The 14,142-nt window shown below is 40.5% G+C and overlaps 1 protein-coding gene across 2 annotated transcripts in view; it reads right to left on the reverse strand.

The window, feature by feature from the left end:
• TENM1 (teneurin transmembrane protein 1) overlaps window positions 1–14,142 on the reverse strand; it is a 779,729-nt gene that overhangs the window by 111,418 nt on the left and 654,169 nt on the right. For both annotated transcript variants that reach the window (XM_053201635.1, XM_027054328.2), the window contains exons 21-22: window positions 11,703–11,846; window positions 3,425–3,674 (exon numbers count right to left, since the gene is read on the reverse strand). In XM_053201635.1, coding sequence (XP_053057610.1) covers window positions 3,425–3,674; window positions 11,703–11,846 — 394 coding nt within the window. The remainder of the gene's footprint in view (window positions 1–3,424; window positions 3,675–11,702; window positions 11,847–14,142) is intronic.

Consider the following 14,142-nt stretch of genomic DNA (forward strand, 5'->3'; position numbering starts at 1 on the left):
TCCCTTTCTGTAATAACCTATTGACAACATTGCTCTTCCATTCACAGCTTTAAATGCAACCAATAACATAAAGACTATATTAGTCTGTGTTTCCAAGGAAACAGATAACTTAACCAAGTAAAATGACTAATATGCACTGGGGGGTGGTGGTGGTAGCAGCAATTAAATTAACTGATTTTAACAACAACAAAAAAACTGGTACAAAACGAAGTTTCTATCTATGTACAATAGAATTCATTGACCATTATGGTTCTTAATGTAGCAAAGGCTTATTATATCAACTTATTTCTCCCCAGGAAGTTTAAATCTGGAAGTTATAAAGCAAATATATAAATTCACCAATTATACATCAAAGATGCAATGTACATAGTATAGGCTACTGATCATGACAGATACTTTTTTATATTTTAATTTTATTTATTTACTTATTTATTTCTAACGTTACTTTAGAGAGAGAGAGAGACAGAGTGCAAGCAGGGGAGGAGCAGAGAGAGAGAGGGAGACCCAGAATCTGAAGCAGGCTCCAGGCCCTTAGCTGTCAGCACAGAGCCCGATGCGGGGCTCGAACTGTGAGATCGTGACCTGAGCCAAAGTCGGATGTTTAACTGACTGAGCCACCCAGGTGCCCCTTGGCAGATACTTTTTTTTTTTTTAAAGGTGAATCTAATAAGAACTATATTCGTTTTTGAGTAAACATGATGGATAAGGTTTGCTGACATAAACTGGTTTGATGGTTTTGACTACAGTAAAATAAGGAGTTACCTGTCAATTAGTTCAAATGCTCATCTAAATTCAATCTGTTTATTTCTCTGATGGCCAATCACGGGAGTGTTAGAGAAGGGAAAACTATGTTTTTTTTTTCCCTTGAATCAAATGCAAGGGAGAACTACTTTCTCTTTGAACCTAAGCCTGGGCATCTTAACTGTGCGTCTATGAAGGGGGTAGGTTGCTGGCGGGTGGGGATATCCAGGGAGACAGGGAAAATATATGACCCCGGAAATCGCATGTACAATTTTGTGCGAATGTGTCTTTTTCTGGGGAGAAGGCCCACAGCCCTCAATAAATTCTGAAAGGGGCCTGAGAATTAAAAAAAAAAAAAAAGTAAGAAGAATTGCTGTAAAGGATGTGAGCTCGGAAGAGCGAGCTAGAGAGACTCAGGCTAAGTGAGAGAGCCTGGGTGTGTGAGCTCACGGTGTGTGCACGCCTATGTGTTTGAAGAGCTTTGACAATGTGAGAGAACAGTACTGTGGAGTCAGAATGAATGGAGGGCTTGGACAATACTTCCCACTGCCAGAAACGAATTGTTCTTTATACTGAGAATATTGCTTTGCAGTTAGGGTCCAAGTTTTTCTATTTTATCCTTCAAATGACTTTGTGTTGAAGGTCATAAAGTACTTTGGACTAAAATGCAAATCTGTTAACTGTCAGGGATTCTTGAGCAAAGGAGAATCTCATCGATGAAAATTGCTGCACCTTAGTTAGGTACATTTGCATTGAAATCACAAAGGAAAATACTCAACTTAGCTGGGTGTTCTTAATAGTAGTATTATTAGTATTAGTATTTGTTTTTATAGCTAATCTTATGGTTTTTCCTTGGAGGAGTTACCTACATAGGGCTAGCCATGAGGCTTTATAAAGCCTAGAGGCTTTATAGGGTTAGCTATATAGATAGGTTCCATAAGACAAAGTCTCTGTCTACCTGACAGCTAATATCTGCATGACTAGAAACATTCAGATGGTGAATGAATTGTTCAGTGCTCCATCAATGTTTGGCATCATGTAGACAGAACATCCCTAGGATTTTGAATATAATGTTGAATGTTACATAAATCGTTTCTAAATCCAGGAATATGAACATCTTGGCCTTCCTTGTTGACTTTCCAGTAAGTAGGTGCCCCAAGAGATATACTGCGGGAAATGGTAAGTCACCATGAAGTGTGACATCCTAAGGTACATAAACATTTGATTAGAGCAGGGTGCTGTGAATTAGTACCTCTCTAGTCTCTCTAGATGTGCTTTATCTTTATAAAAATCTTAACTTTACAGTCTATTTTTTATCAGTCAAGGGATTTAACAGCTTTCTTATCCATGACAATGCTTGCAATTATAATTAAGAAATGTTTTAAAACTAGAATGAATTAATATGAAAAACGGATGGAGGCTTGGGACTGGAAGGTGTCCACAGGTAGGTGTGAAGGACTAACTCAGTCTGAGAAAAAGCAGGTAGATTCCAGAGCAAGCATGAGAATCTGGAAAATTTCAAGGAATGTCCCCATACATTCAAATTTCTATGCTTGTGTGAATATAGTGTTAAATGGAAATGACCCAAGACTTTTCATATGTTTTGACTGGCCTCGATGGTACTCTGTACATACAAGTTGTTCCATTAATGTCTCTATTCTCCCAGGTCACTATTTTTGGTCACTATCTTTCAGGTCGATGAGGGGATGGCTGAAGCAACAACTGTTTTATGGACTAGTTTATAGGATGACAACAAAATCTTCTGGAATAGAGGGAAACTTTCGGCCTAAAGTTCCAAAGGCATGTGTCAGGGATAAAGCTGTCATAACCGATTGGAGGGAAGGCTCTATCAATTTACCCAGGAGGGAGGAAACAGGTCTATCCTCACTGGAATGGGAGGGGATTCTTTCCTTTTCTAGGACTCCATAGGGTATATATTTGTATCTTGTAGCCTCAGAAAGGGAGAAATAAGCTGATTAAGCCATAGTCTATTTAGTTGTGATCTTTGCGTAACTTCAGAACATGGAATACCAGAAGGTATGAATTCCTTTCAAAGGGTGTCAAAATACTTTGTACTCTCCAGAAAATTCCTAGAACAGAGTGAGAAAGTCTAACGATGGATGTTTTAATCTTTTTTGCCCGAAAGGAATAGAGCTTTTAAGCATTAAAAAAAAAAAAAAAAAAAAAAAAACCAACCTAGTTCTTCCTTCCTTATCAGGGCATACAAACACAGACTTCCATTTTCTTTTTTATGAAGTGACCACTTCAAAAAATTGAACCTGGAGAACTTAGAAAATTGAGCCTTTTGGATCTGGCATTACCTCTACCTGTGGAATAGATACTTTTGATCAGTCTTCGTTTTGACCAGCAGGGGCTGAGTGGCTTACCTCAGCACTTGGAAGTACTGAGATCCATGTCGGTGATGGCAATGCCCACAGGGAAGGCCACACATACAGGGATGTCAACACTTCCTGGTTCTCCAAAGCAGTGCTCAAAAGTCCTTTAAGTAGGAGGTGTGGGCCTGTTGACCTATGTCCTTTGTCCCTATTCCTGCATCTGACGTCAGGGCTACAATATGGGCGACTGCATTTTCTGCTCTTCCTTGCAATGCCTTTCTCTTCGTGTTATCGCATTCTTGCTTCTTCCTTATCCGCTAAACCAACAGGGATTAGAGGAGACTTACCTTAATTCCAAAATACTAACGGAGTTTCCTGAGGGAAATATTCGTCTTATGAAATTAAAGTCGCCAACATACACACTCCCATCAGGGCCAGAAGCTAAGGCAACAGGAGCAAAGAGCTTGTTGTTGTGAGCTGGGCCATTGCAGTTGGTGCAGGCTACGCTCCGTTGGTGTCCGTTACCCATGATGGTTGATATGACTGGGGGCTGCTGGGAAATGAACATATTTTCTCCATTCCCTTTATGTATGATTCCTAGATCCAAGAAAAAAAAGGAGAATAAAAAATTACCTCACAATATTCTCAGCAACATTTTAACTTTTCTCTTGTTGTTCAAAGCACCATGACGCTTTGGCCTGGCAGAAAAAATCTTGAGAGTGAAGCACACTGTCCGAGGGTTTGTTTAACTGCATGGCCACAACAAACAGGAGCATGACACTTTGCCTCAGCTTGTCTATCTGTGATATGGGTTAATACACCCTTTAGTACTGATCCTAAATGCCTCAATGAAACCCGTGATAAATCACTTTTAATGATCTCCTGTTCATTTTGGGCTCTGTGAATCATCTGTGGCTAATTTTTCATCTCTGGATGACTATCTCCTGATGCTTGGCACACACTTGTCTGACTTCAAATTACCCTCACTATGCAACTGACTGGTTCCTGAAAAGGAAATATCAGTCAATTTTAATATTAACCTTAGCAAAACACCATCAGGAAGGCAATTGACTTCTGTGAAAACAAATCATCCTGTTAGAATGCACTTCAAAGATATAAGAAAGGGACTTGAATTTTCCACTCTTTTGGACCATATCTCACTATCATCAGTGCAGGAAATAGAGATACTGACTTATGAAAATGCTGGAAAATACTGTGCATTCTCTTTGGGCAATCTCTTCCAATCTCACGGCTTTAACTCGTATCTCTATACGCCAAAATTTTCTCCTGTCCAGAGTTGTCACCTGCCATGCAATTTCCTGCTCGATCTCTTCACCCAGATGCCCAGAGGCACCTGAAACTCAACAAGTGTAAAATGGAACTCACTGTCTTCCTCTCCCCCTGCTGAAGCCTGCTTTTCCTCCTGAGTTCCCTACTCATCTTATGAGTGGTATCACAGTGCGCATATTTACCCAAGTTGGAAGTGTGGCCATGACCGGGCCTCTTATTTTCCTCATTCTCTAAACCTAACTCATTACGAAACCCACGTTGAGTCCATCTCCAAAATATGCTGAACCAGTTTTGTCATTTCTATTCCTACCACTAAGGCTTTAGTTCAGTTTTTCTTAACTTCTTGGTCTCCTGGCCTCCATGCATACCTATCTCCAAACCATCACCCCCACTCCTGCCATTGAGATCATTTCAGTATGTGGCTTAGAATCTTTCAACAGCTCTGTATCCTCTACAGGATAGGGGGTACATTCTCTATTAAGGTATACAAAGTCTACATGACTTGACCCTTGCCTACTTCTTCAGTCTCCCCTGTCACCATCCTCTCATTTGGGATCTTGAGTTCCTGTGATAGTGAACTATTTATAATTACTTTCACATACTTCCATTCCTGTCTACACTGGTACATGCTATTCCCTCTCCATCTTGAAAGCCCTCCTCCTCTTGTCTGCTTGGGGAACTCTTATCTATCCTTCAAAGCTCAGCTCAATTCTCTCCGATGCTCTGTCCAGGCAGAATTAGTTACTCCCTCTTCCTTGTGCCCATGGTTTGTTTTCCATAGCTCCGTTATTATACCCACTAACTTGTATGATACGGTTTTCATCACTTCTCTATCTTTCCCACTAGAGCCTGGGCTCCATGAAGGCAGACCCTCTGTCTGACTCTTTTCTGCATTTTAGTGCCAATCCCCATGGCCAAATCATTAGAGGAGCTCAGCAAATGTTGAAAATAGGTTTTGAGTCTCTTGTAGTCTCCTTGTCCAAATCCCAATGATTTTGCAAACCTGCTGAGCCCGGGCAGAAAATCCAAGGAACAAGTACTGCTGTGCTCAAGTCTGCCCAGAATGAGCCTGGGCAGGTAAAACATCCATGTTGTGAGAAGGCATGCCAACGTGTCACACTGAAGTAACTGACGGCAAATGAATGAATGCAGTAATCCTGTACAGTCTTATTTTTTTCTCCCATGACCCCTGCTATCTATCTCCTTGGATTGCTTGTTACTCTCCCTAAACATTTCCTGAAATATCTTCCTCAGTTTTCTTCTGACTTTTGGTCCCACAGTCCTACAATAGAAGCCGCTGATCACTCAGAAATAGGAACGTTGCTGGCAAAAATAAGTAAGAGGGTAACATACACAATACCATAGCACCAAACATGTACTTGGAAGGGTCCTTCCAGGAAACAAATCCCATACATCATATAGCCTTCGGATTTCAAGTCTAGGTATTTTGACTCTCCCTCCCAAGGTGATTTCTGGCTATTTTTTCAACATATGATCTGCAGGAACAGCTACGAGCTTATGCCCCAACAAATTGGTCTTTCATTGCAGAACTGTGAGATGTCTCGAGGATCACTACTTTCTTATTAATTTTATTAATAACTTTATTCATCAGTAACAAAATTCTTAAGATTTAGAATAGTTAATTAAATAAGATTAATAGGACTGAATTTCATTTCCCAAAAAACACTTAATTGCAGTGTGATCAACATTACAATTTAAATGAGTCAGGAGGAAGTGAATGAGAACTTGAATGACAGTCATACAACATCATCGAAAAGAAACCTCCTGACGATTGCTACCTGAATATCCTACCAATGAGACTATGATATGTTCTCTAACAAATGAGGAAACCAACTGTTTAGCATGTCTGTATTTCAGCAATGCATTACAAGGTATATCATTCAAAAATATGTCCAATTATTGGCTTGGAAATACCAGATTTGCTATTAACATCTATTTTCACAGGTAGATCTCCATTTTTTTTATATCAATATAACGGTGTAGTTAACAATTACCTTCAAAATGACATGTTATTACCAGGTTCCTGGCAATTTAAAAACTAGAGATGGCTATTCTAAACCATTCTTCTAAGCCTACAATTCTAAAACTCCCCTTTTCTATTAGAAAGCCCAGCACTCCATCAAAGAAGAAGAATGATTAAAGGAAATAAAACATAAGGCAATGTACTTTCTGATTACATCTCAACAATTGATGTCTTGCTTTCATGCGAGGTACTGAAGTGCCCGTGTACTGAAATTACCATTCCTGTTTAAAGCTGAAGCAATCAAAACAAAAATGGGCAAACCCCTTTTGTACTGCCCTGGAAAAATAGATCATTCTGAAGGGTGTTTTTGTTGTTTCAAGAATCTGTTTAACCTTCCATTACATAGAACCGGGGCATACCATCTAGCAACAATGATTTAACACCAATTCTTCTGCAAAATGTTTCTTTGAAAATATTTTGTTTATGTTCCTGGAAATCTTGATCAATTACTGCCGCCTCCCTTCCAGTTTATTCTGCCACACATGCTCCTTTTGAAAACAGAATCAAATGATCCCAGGACAATGCGCATTATTTATATGAAGGCCAACTTCCCACCTAGGGTTGGGTGTCTTGTTTACAGTCAACAAAGAAACCCTACTGAATGGGGCTCACTGTGTGTGTTCTCCCCTAAGTTTTCCTTTTCTCCACCAAGAAGCCAAATCGGTTGTGTAATAAGCTAAGCATGCTTTTAAACACACTGCTCATACCCTCCTGCTACCTTGCTCAGAACTTCCTTTGAAGCTTATAAATAAGTTTGAAATAAAAATTCCCCTTGGAAGCCAGTGGGTGGTGCTTTATGCTGATTTCAAAGAAGAAACCATTTTTCAGACTTATGAACAACGAGGGACACAATACATATTTCTCTTAGGACCTGACTGAGACGATATAAACACAAACTGGAAGATATGCCAGTGTGATCAATGGAAATTTACTTCCCCTCCCAGTAAAACCATTTGTCGGCAAACTACTGGCCTATTTTGGAGTCTACGTTGAAAGAAATTCTTTATCCATTGCAGACAGATGACGATATCCAATTAGTACCCTGGATTGTTTTTTCTAATAATTTTTAACACTCAGCTGGGAGGACACACAAGGGTATGTGTTTGATATAAAGATATACTACAACAAATAGCTTACCTCTGTAATAGACGACTCATGTACACGTTTTTATTTCTTATAATTTTAAAGGGCCGATTTCTTTTAAAACATAAGACTATGTACTCTGTGTAATCACTAAGAAGATGTATTTTTGAAGGAATAATATCGAAAAACACAAGTACCTGGTGTTTTTTTTTTTTTATCTTGGTGAAAGTAGAAACCATCTCTATATATCAGGCATAATATTTGGAAGCAATTCTCCACAACCAATGGTTAATTGTCAGGTAAATATAATTGCTGCAACGAACATGACAAATGGTCTGAAAACACTGCCTTCTAGAAAGTACCCGCTGCATAATGATTTTTGGAACCAAAGAAAAACTAAAGAATTGAATGGCAGCAGGCATCCAATCTAATTACAGGTGTCTTTTTAACCAGTGAGAGGAAACTGGGGGAAGATAGATTCTTGTTTCTAATCTGCCATCCGTCTCAGATCAAAAAAGCAGGGTGCCTAAAGAGTCAGGCTTTTTCCAGAAAGAAGCGGAGTGGGGGAATTTGGAAAGACGGTCGCTCTTGCCTTAATCAGTCAGAAAAGACTGTCTGACCTGAGGGGGAAAGAGCATTGCTTGCTAAATTGGCCTTCTCAAGGCTGCTCCTTCACACTTATCATTTCTGCTTCTAAAAACTGCCTTTGTAGGTGGGATTTAGACTTCGAAAACATCCCACGAGAGGTGTTCGTGTCCAAGGTCAGGCTGAAAGGCAGTGGCAGAGCTGGCTTCAGATCTGTTTCCTGGCAAGTGTGACAAGTTCTTGGGTAGAAACACAATGTGCCTACAAATGAGATGATACAATGAACAAATGTTCCTTAAAAACAACAACAACAAAAAAACCTATCTAACATAAGGTTTGTGTCTCAGAATAAAATTCTCAGAAAGAGACCGAAAGCACGTTTAGTGGGGCTGGGGTGAGCACAAGGGATCCGTTGAGGGTGACAATATTCCAAAACTGTTGTGGTGCTGGGTGCACAACTCCACAATTTACTAACCATCACTGAAGTGTATATTTAAGGTGGGTGAGTTGTATGGTATATCAATTGCACTGCAATAAAGGTGTTAAGAAGGTTCTCAGAACCAACTTGGTACCTGTTACAGAAAACCTGACTACTGGTGAGGCAGGGGTGGAGAGAACACGTCGGTGGAAATCAGGGGGCCCCCAAAGCCAACTTTCTCAATGGCTCCCCTCTGCTCTGAGTTTTTAAGCCTGTGTGAAGCAAATGGTAAGAGGACATGGGACTGGGAGCACACAGCCGGGGGCTGGTTCGATCGAGGTCATTTCCCACTTTGTGCTTAATGTCAATGACAGGCATTTGAAAGAGACAATCCATACAAGCCAATAAAAGTGAGTGGAAAAGAAATGGCTGCTTAAAATGTCAAACTCCTTCAAATCAAAACAAAAAACCTCATAACTTAAGAAGTGGCATCTGCCCTTTCGTTTTTGTACTTTTAAAACTATGATTCCCCTTTTGACAACAGAAAAAAGTTGACATTTTATATCTGTGCCTGAATCTTTGCTCTTAAAAAAACCAACAATTTGAAACGGAATTTAGAATATTCCTTGAAAGAGGGGGAGCAGGTATGATGAAGGCACACCGCAATGGACTCATTTCCCTTCGGCGTCCCACACTGGGACCATGGTGGGTGGTGTCATTCCACGGTTGAAGCAAACCTGCTTAGTTTTGCCAATCAAAATTTCCCAGCCTGTGTGGCTGCTTGGCTGGCCTGACCCAACTGTGGTGCAAACAAAGTAAGACCATAGGTGTGATTACAAAATGGATCTCTTAGCCTTGGTCAGTTCATGGCCTTACAAGATATCCTGACCTTAGCCAGCTGTTTCACGAAGGTAAGATGCATACAAGGATGCCTGGCTGGAAAAGCGTTAACTGTCTCAAGACATTCACATCCCCGCTCCTGAAGAAATAACTCAAAGTACGTGTTCTACTGAAGGCCGCTCAAAATCTGCCTCTTTGGATGAAAAGGAATACGATTTCACAGGGCAAGCTTACCAGCAGATGTTCAAATGAAAGCTGGATGGGAGCACCAACGACCGACCTCCCAGTAGGATGCAAAACGAGGTGAAGGAACTTGGACGAAGCATTTTTAACCAGGGTAAGAGAGGTCAGTTTGTCTGAGAGACACATGGGCTCCAGGGCCACCTGTGGTCCCTTCTCCTGATTTAGGTAACATTTAAATTACACACACTAGGAGAAAGTGACAGCAGGAAGAATAGTTCAAAGAAGCAAAGATGGAAGATGACCATGTCCTGGTTCTCTGCCTTTTCCTGAGTTCAGGATGTAGGAGACCTAGAACTAAGTGAAGTCAAGGACTGCTCTCTTTCCCCAGATTCTTTCACTTCTTCTGTCTTCCTCTACCTCTTCTCCTCTTTACCTATAACTGTCCCTTGACTCAATTCCTAGCTTCTTACTGGAGCTACTGACATTTATGTGGATACGCGACTGTGGTGCAGAGAAGGAGCACACGGCACTAGCCATTTACTAATGGAGAAAGTCACATGATTCTCAGATTCTTGATCTTTTAAATGGGATTAATGCCACACTCCAGGGTTGTTGTACTTAAAGTGGGACAGAATTCAACAAAGCCCTTTGAAAACTGTATCATGTGGATGGTTCATTGATCCTAAAGTGCACATTTTGCTTCACATTTTTAGCATCTCTGAAAATAAGTATGTATCTTGCAATCAATGCATGTCATAGTTTAATTGGCAGCACTTTCCATAAAATAACAGTGTAATTGATGGAATCTTAGATTGTATAAAACACGGCAATTGTTATTCCACTTTTGAAAAGTTGGTTACAACGTCAGATACACTGGTTAATTACTTGTGATACAGCAATAATGATAGATGATTCTTAAAACCCAGTTTCATAGAAATTTGTGAGGAAGAGGTCTCACTATGGTAGCACTAATTTGAAACCAGATTGTTGTGTCTGAAAAGAAATATACTAACATGGCCATCTCTAGGTGGTGGACTTACACCACCTTAATTTTACACTTAATTTTTTTCTTGCACTTTTCCAAGGTTTCTGCATCAAATAGGTGTTACATACATGTAATACATATACATAGCGTTATGTGTGTATGTGTATAGAGTATTAAAAAAAAGTATTAAAAACATTTTTAAAATATTTTTTAACATTTTATTTATTTTTGAGCCAGTGAGAGACAGAGCATGAATACGGGAGGGTCAGAGAGAGGGAGACACAGAATCTGAAAACAGGCTCCAGGCTCTGAGCTGTCAGCACAGAGCCCGACACGGGGCTCGAACTCACGGACCGAGAGATCATGACCTGAGCCGAAGTCGGCTGCTTAACCGACTGAGCCACCCAGGCGCCCCAGTATTAAAAAACATTTTAAAAGCTTCTTAAGTGCATAGAAATAGGCACTCTTGATCACGAAATGACAATTATTCTTGAGGGAAACCTGGCAATGTGTATGAAAAGCCTTAAAAACATGTACGTCTCTCCCTTTGCATGAGATACCTAAACTAGGCAAATTCACAGAGACAGAAAGTAGAATAGGGGGCTCAGGGAGGAGAAATAAGGAGTTGCTGTTTAATGGGTACAGATTTTCTCTTTGGGATGATGGAAACATTCTGGAAATGGACAATGGTGATGGTTGCACAACACTGTGAATGTACTTACTGCCACTGAATTGCACACTTACAGATGGTCAAAAGGTCAACTTCATTACGCATCTTTTACCACAATTAAAACAATTTTTTTTAATGTTTATTTTTTTTTTTTGAGAGAGAGAGAGAGAGAGAGAGAGAGAGAGAGAGAGACAGAGTGCAAGCAGAGGAGGGGCAGAGAGAGAGAGGGAGACACAGAATCTGAAGCAGGCTACAGGCTCTGACCTGTTAGCACAGAGCCCGATGCAGGGCTCGAACCCACGGACCATGAGATCATGACCTGAGCTGAAGTCGGACACTTAACCGACTGAGCCACTCAGGTGCCCCGCTTTTACCACAATTTTCAAAAGTTCCATTGAATGACTGGAAACATCTATCAAACCATTGTCCTAGTATTGGACATTTAGGTCTTCCCCAAATTTGGAACAATTAAAAATAAGACTGTGATTTTAAAATTGTATATCCTTTGAAAATAAAAAACTGCTTACCACTTTGAGGATTCAAAATATGATGCTTATTCAATGACCAGCCTCCTAGGTTAGAAGCATCCATCTCAAAACCTTGTAAGATAACTGTCCTTTTCTCCCAGAGAATAAAGTCAGGACATGTTTCGTATTCGTATCCCACAGATACTGCAAACAAAAAGTTAATAACACGTTAGAAAATTTAAAAACATTTGCTCTGTTTTTACACAGGTTGATAATTCTGTGGATGTTGCATTTGCTATTGAATTCTGACTGGGGCTGAAATGCGCAAATGCCTTTCAGCTAGCACAGTACAGCAGAACGTCTAGCATGGCACGGGGCGTCCAAGAGCGATCAGTCAGTGCCTACCAGATACATACATGGATGAGTGAGCGAATGCGTGCTGTCATTAGGTGTGTACCATATGTTTATGGACATTAAGCATTGGGCTTTTGGGTTGGAGGCCGTGTTGTAAAACTGAGGAAATAAGCTCTCTGAAGGCTTAAGCTCTGCTGATACAATTTCTTTCTTTACCTTTCCAGGAGGGGTGCAGGGAGGGCTGCTTTCTTATCTCTCCAGAGTGCAAAATGCACTTAGGAAGCTGGTTTTCGAGTACTGGGTCACTTCTGCAACAACTGACGACACATGAGACTAATAAAATCGATTTGCCCCATTTATATTTTCTTTTGTGCTAACTGGCCTTTAGTTTGCCGAGAAGTCTTGAGTTTGCTTTGAGCGCTGCAAGTGTAAATTCCACCTTGTGCACATTATATTTTGGTTTCTGCATAGAGCTAACCAATGGGATATCACCCAACATTTGGCTTCAACTCTTAGGAAGCACAGATGTTGCGCATTAAACTTGGAACCCTGGAATGCCACTAAAATGGGAAGTGAGAAATGTGGTAGCAAGGATGCCTCTGCTCTGCTGCAATACGTCTAGCTCAAGTATACCAAATCCCAGCCATTTTCGCAGCTGGTAACCCTGCTTACCTGTTGCAACCCCAGATTTCTGATTCTTGAATTTAAAATGCTTTCTGTTCTTATAATGTTCTAAGCCTGAGAGTACTGGCTCATTACACTGCATACCCCGAAGCTGCTTCCCCCTTTCTGGCAGCTTAAAATATCCCTAGCTACTAGTCGACCATTGCTTTCCAGTTTCTGTCTCTACCTGACTCTTTAGATGCCCCTGGAGAACTCATTCCTTCTTTTGTCATTTAGTTATGAAAACTGGTAATGAAAGCATGTGCTTAAACAATGCCAGAACCATAGGTCCTAAGATGAAAAACGAAAGCAAACTAGTTTTGGTTTTTGGAATTGGGTGAAGGGAAAAAATGGTAATTTTTGGTCAAACTGATTTATGTGTGTGTGTGTGTGTGTGTGTGTGCATGCGTGCGTGCGCACGCGTGTGTGTGTATGTGAGCATAACACATAGGCCAAAAAGCCCTTATGATTATGAATATACAACTCTGTAACATTGTGGATCATCTGTGGCCAATTTTAAATCGTAGGCTGGTTTCTTTTTGTCCTTTTTGCCTTAATAGGGATCTTAAAGGGCCATCTTCAGAGGGTATGTGACCTATGCAGTCACACAGGGGCCCATGCTTTGAAGGGTCTCACACTTTGTTTAATGCTCTGCTGTCACTGTCTTGAAATCCTTAGTAATTTTTTAATACGAGCCTCTGTATTTTCATTTAACAATGGGCCCTGTAAATTATGTAGCTGGTCCTGATAGGGATGCCCATCCACCAGCTGGTGAAGACTCACGGACTGCAAACTCATTTTATCGTTTGCCCTAACCAAGCATTATTAACAAGGCAGATCAATGGGGGGTGGGAAAGACTAATCATAAAACGGAAATAATTTCTAAATGGAAATTAGTTTGGGATCATCCTGGCTCAATGCTGCTCCCTATGAAGGTGGATGGAAACAGAATTTCAGTGATGAAAAGACCTCAAAGGCACCCTAGTTCAGGTTATAGTCATGGCACAAATCACTGCTCTCTACAATCTCCTCAATATCCTGTCATGGCCCCCAGAGCTTGCTAAAACAACTGTGGTAGAGTAGAAAGAGTTGGTTATGGAACTAGAGTCAGAAAAACTTTCAACTTTTGGGTCCATCATTAACTAGCTGTTCGGTCTCAGGCAAGTTACTCTGCATCTCTGAGAGTCATTTTCTTCACTGGTCAAAGTCAGGTGGAGGAGGATGGACTAGAACTGATGATTTTTGAGAACCTTTTGGGTCAGGGGGACTTTTATTATGAATTTGATAAAAGTTAAGAATCTTCTTCCTAGAAATATTCAGGTGCACACACAATTTTGTATATAATTCTAAGGCTTCACTGACCTCCTAAAATCGAAACAGAGATCTCACCTCAAAGACTTTTGCATCAGATAATTCTTATAGTGTCCCTGGAGCACTAACACTGTATGATTCCAAAGTGCATTCTTTCAAGATTGTGTTTGAT

Source organism: Acinonyx jubatus, chromosome X, assembly GCF_027475565.1.
Source record: "Acinonyx jubatus isolate Ajub_Pintada_27869175 chromosome X, VMU_Ajub_asm_v1.0, whole genome shotgun sequence".
Taxonomy (NCBI): Eukaryota; Metazoa; Chordata; class Mammalia; order Carnivora; family Felidae; genus Acinonyx; species Acinonyx jubatus.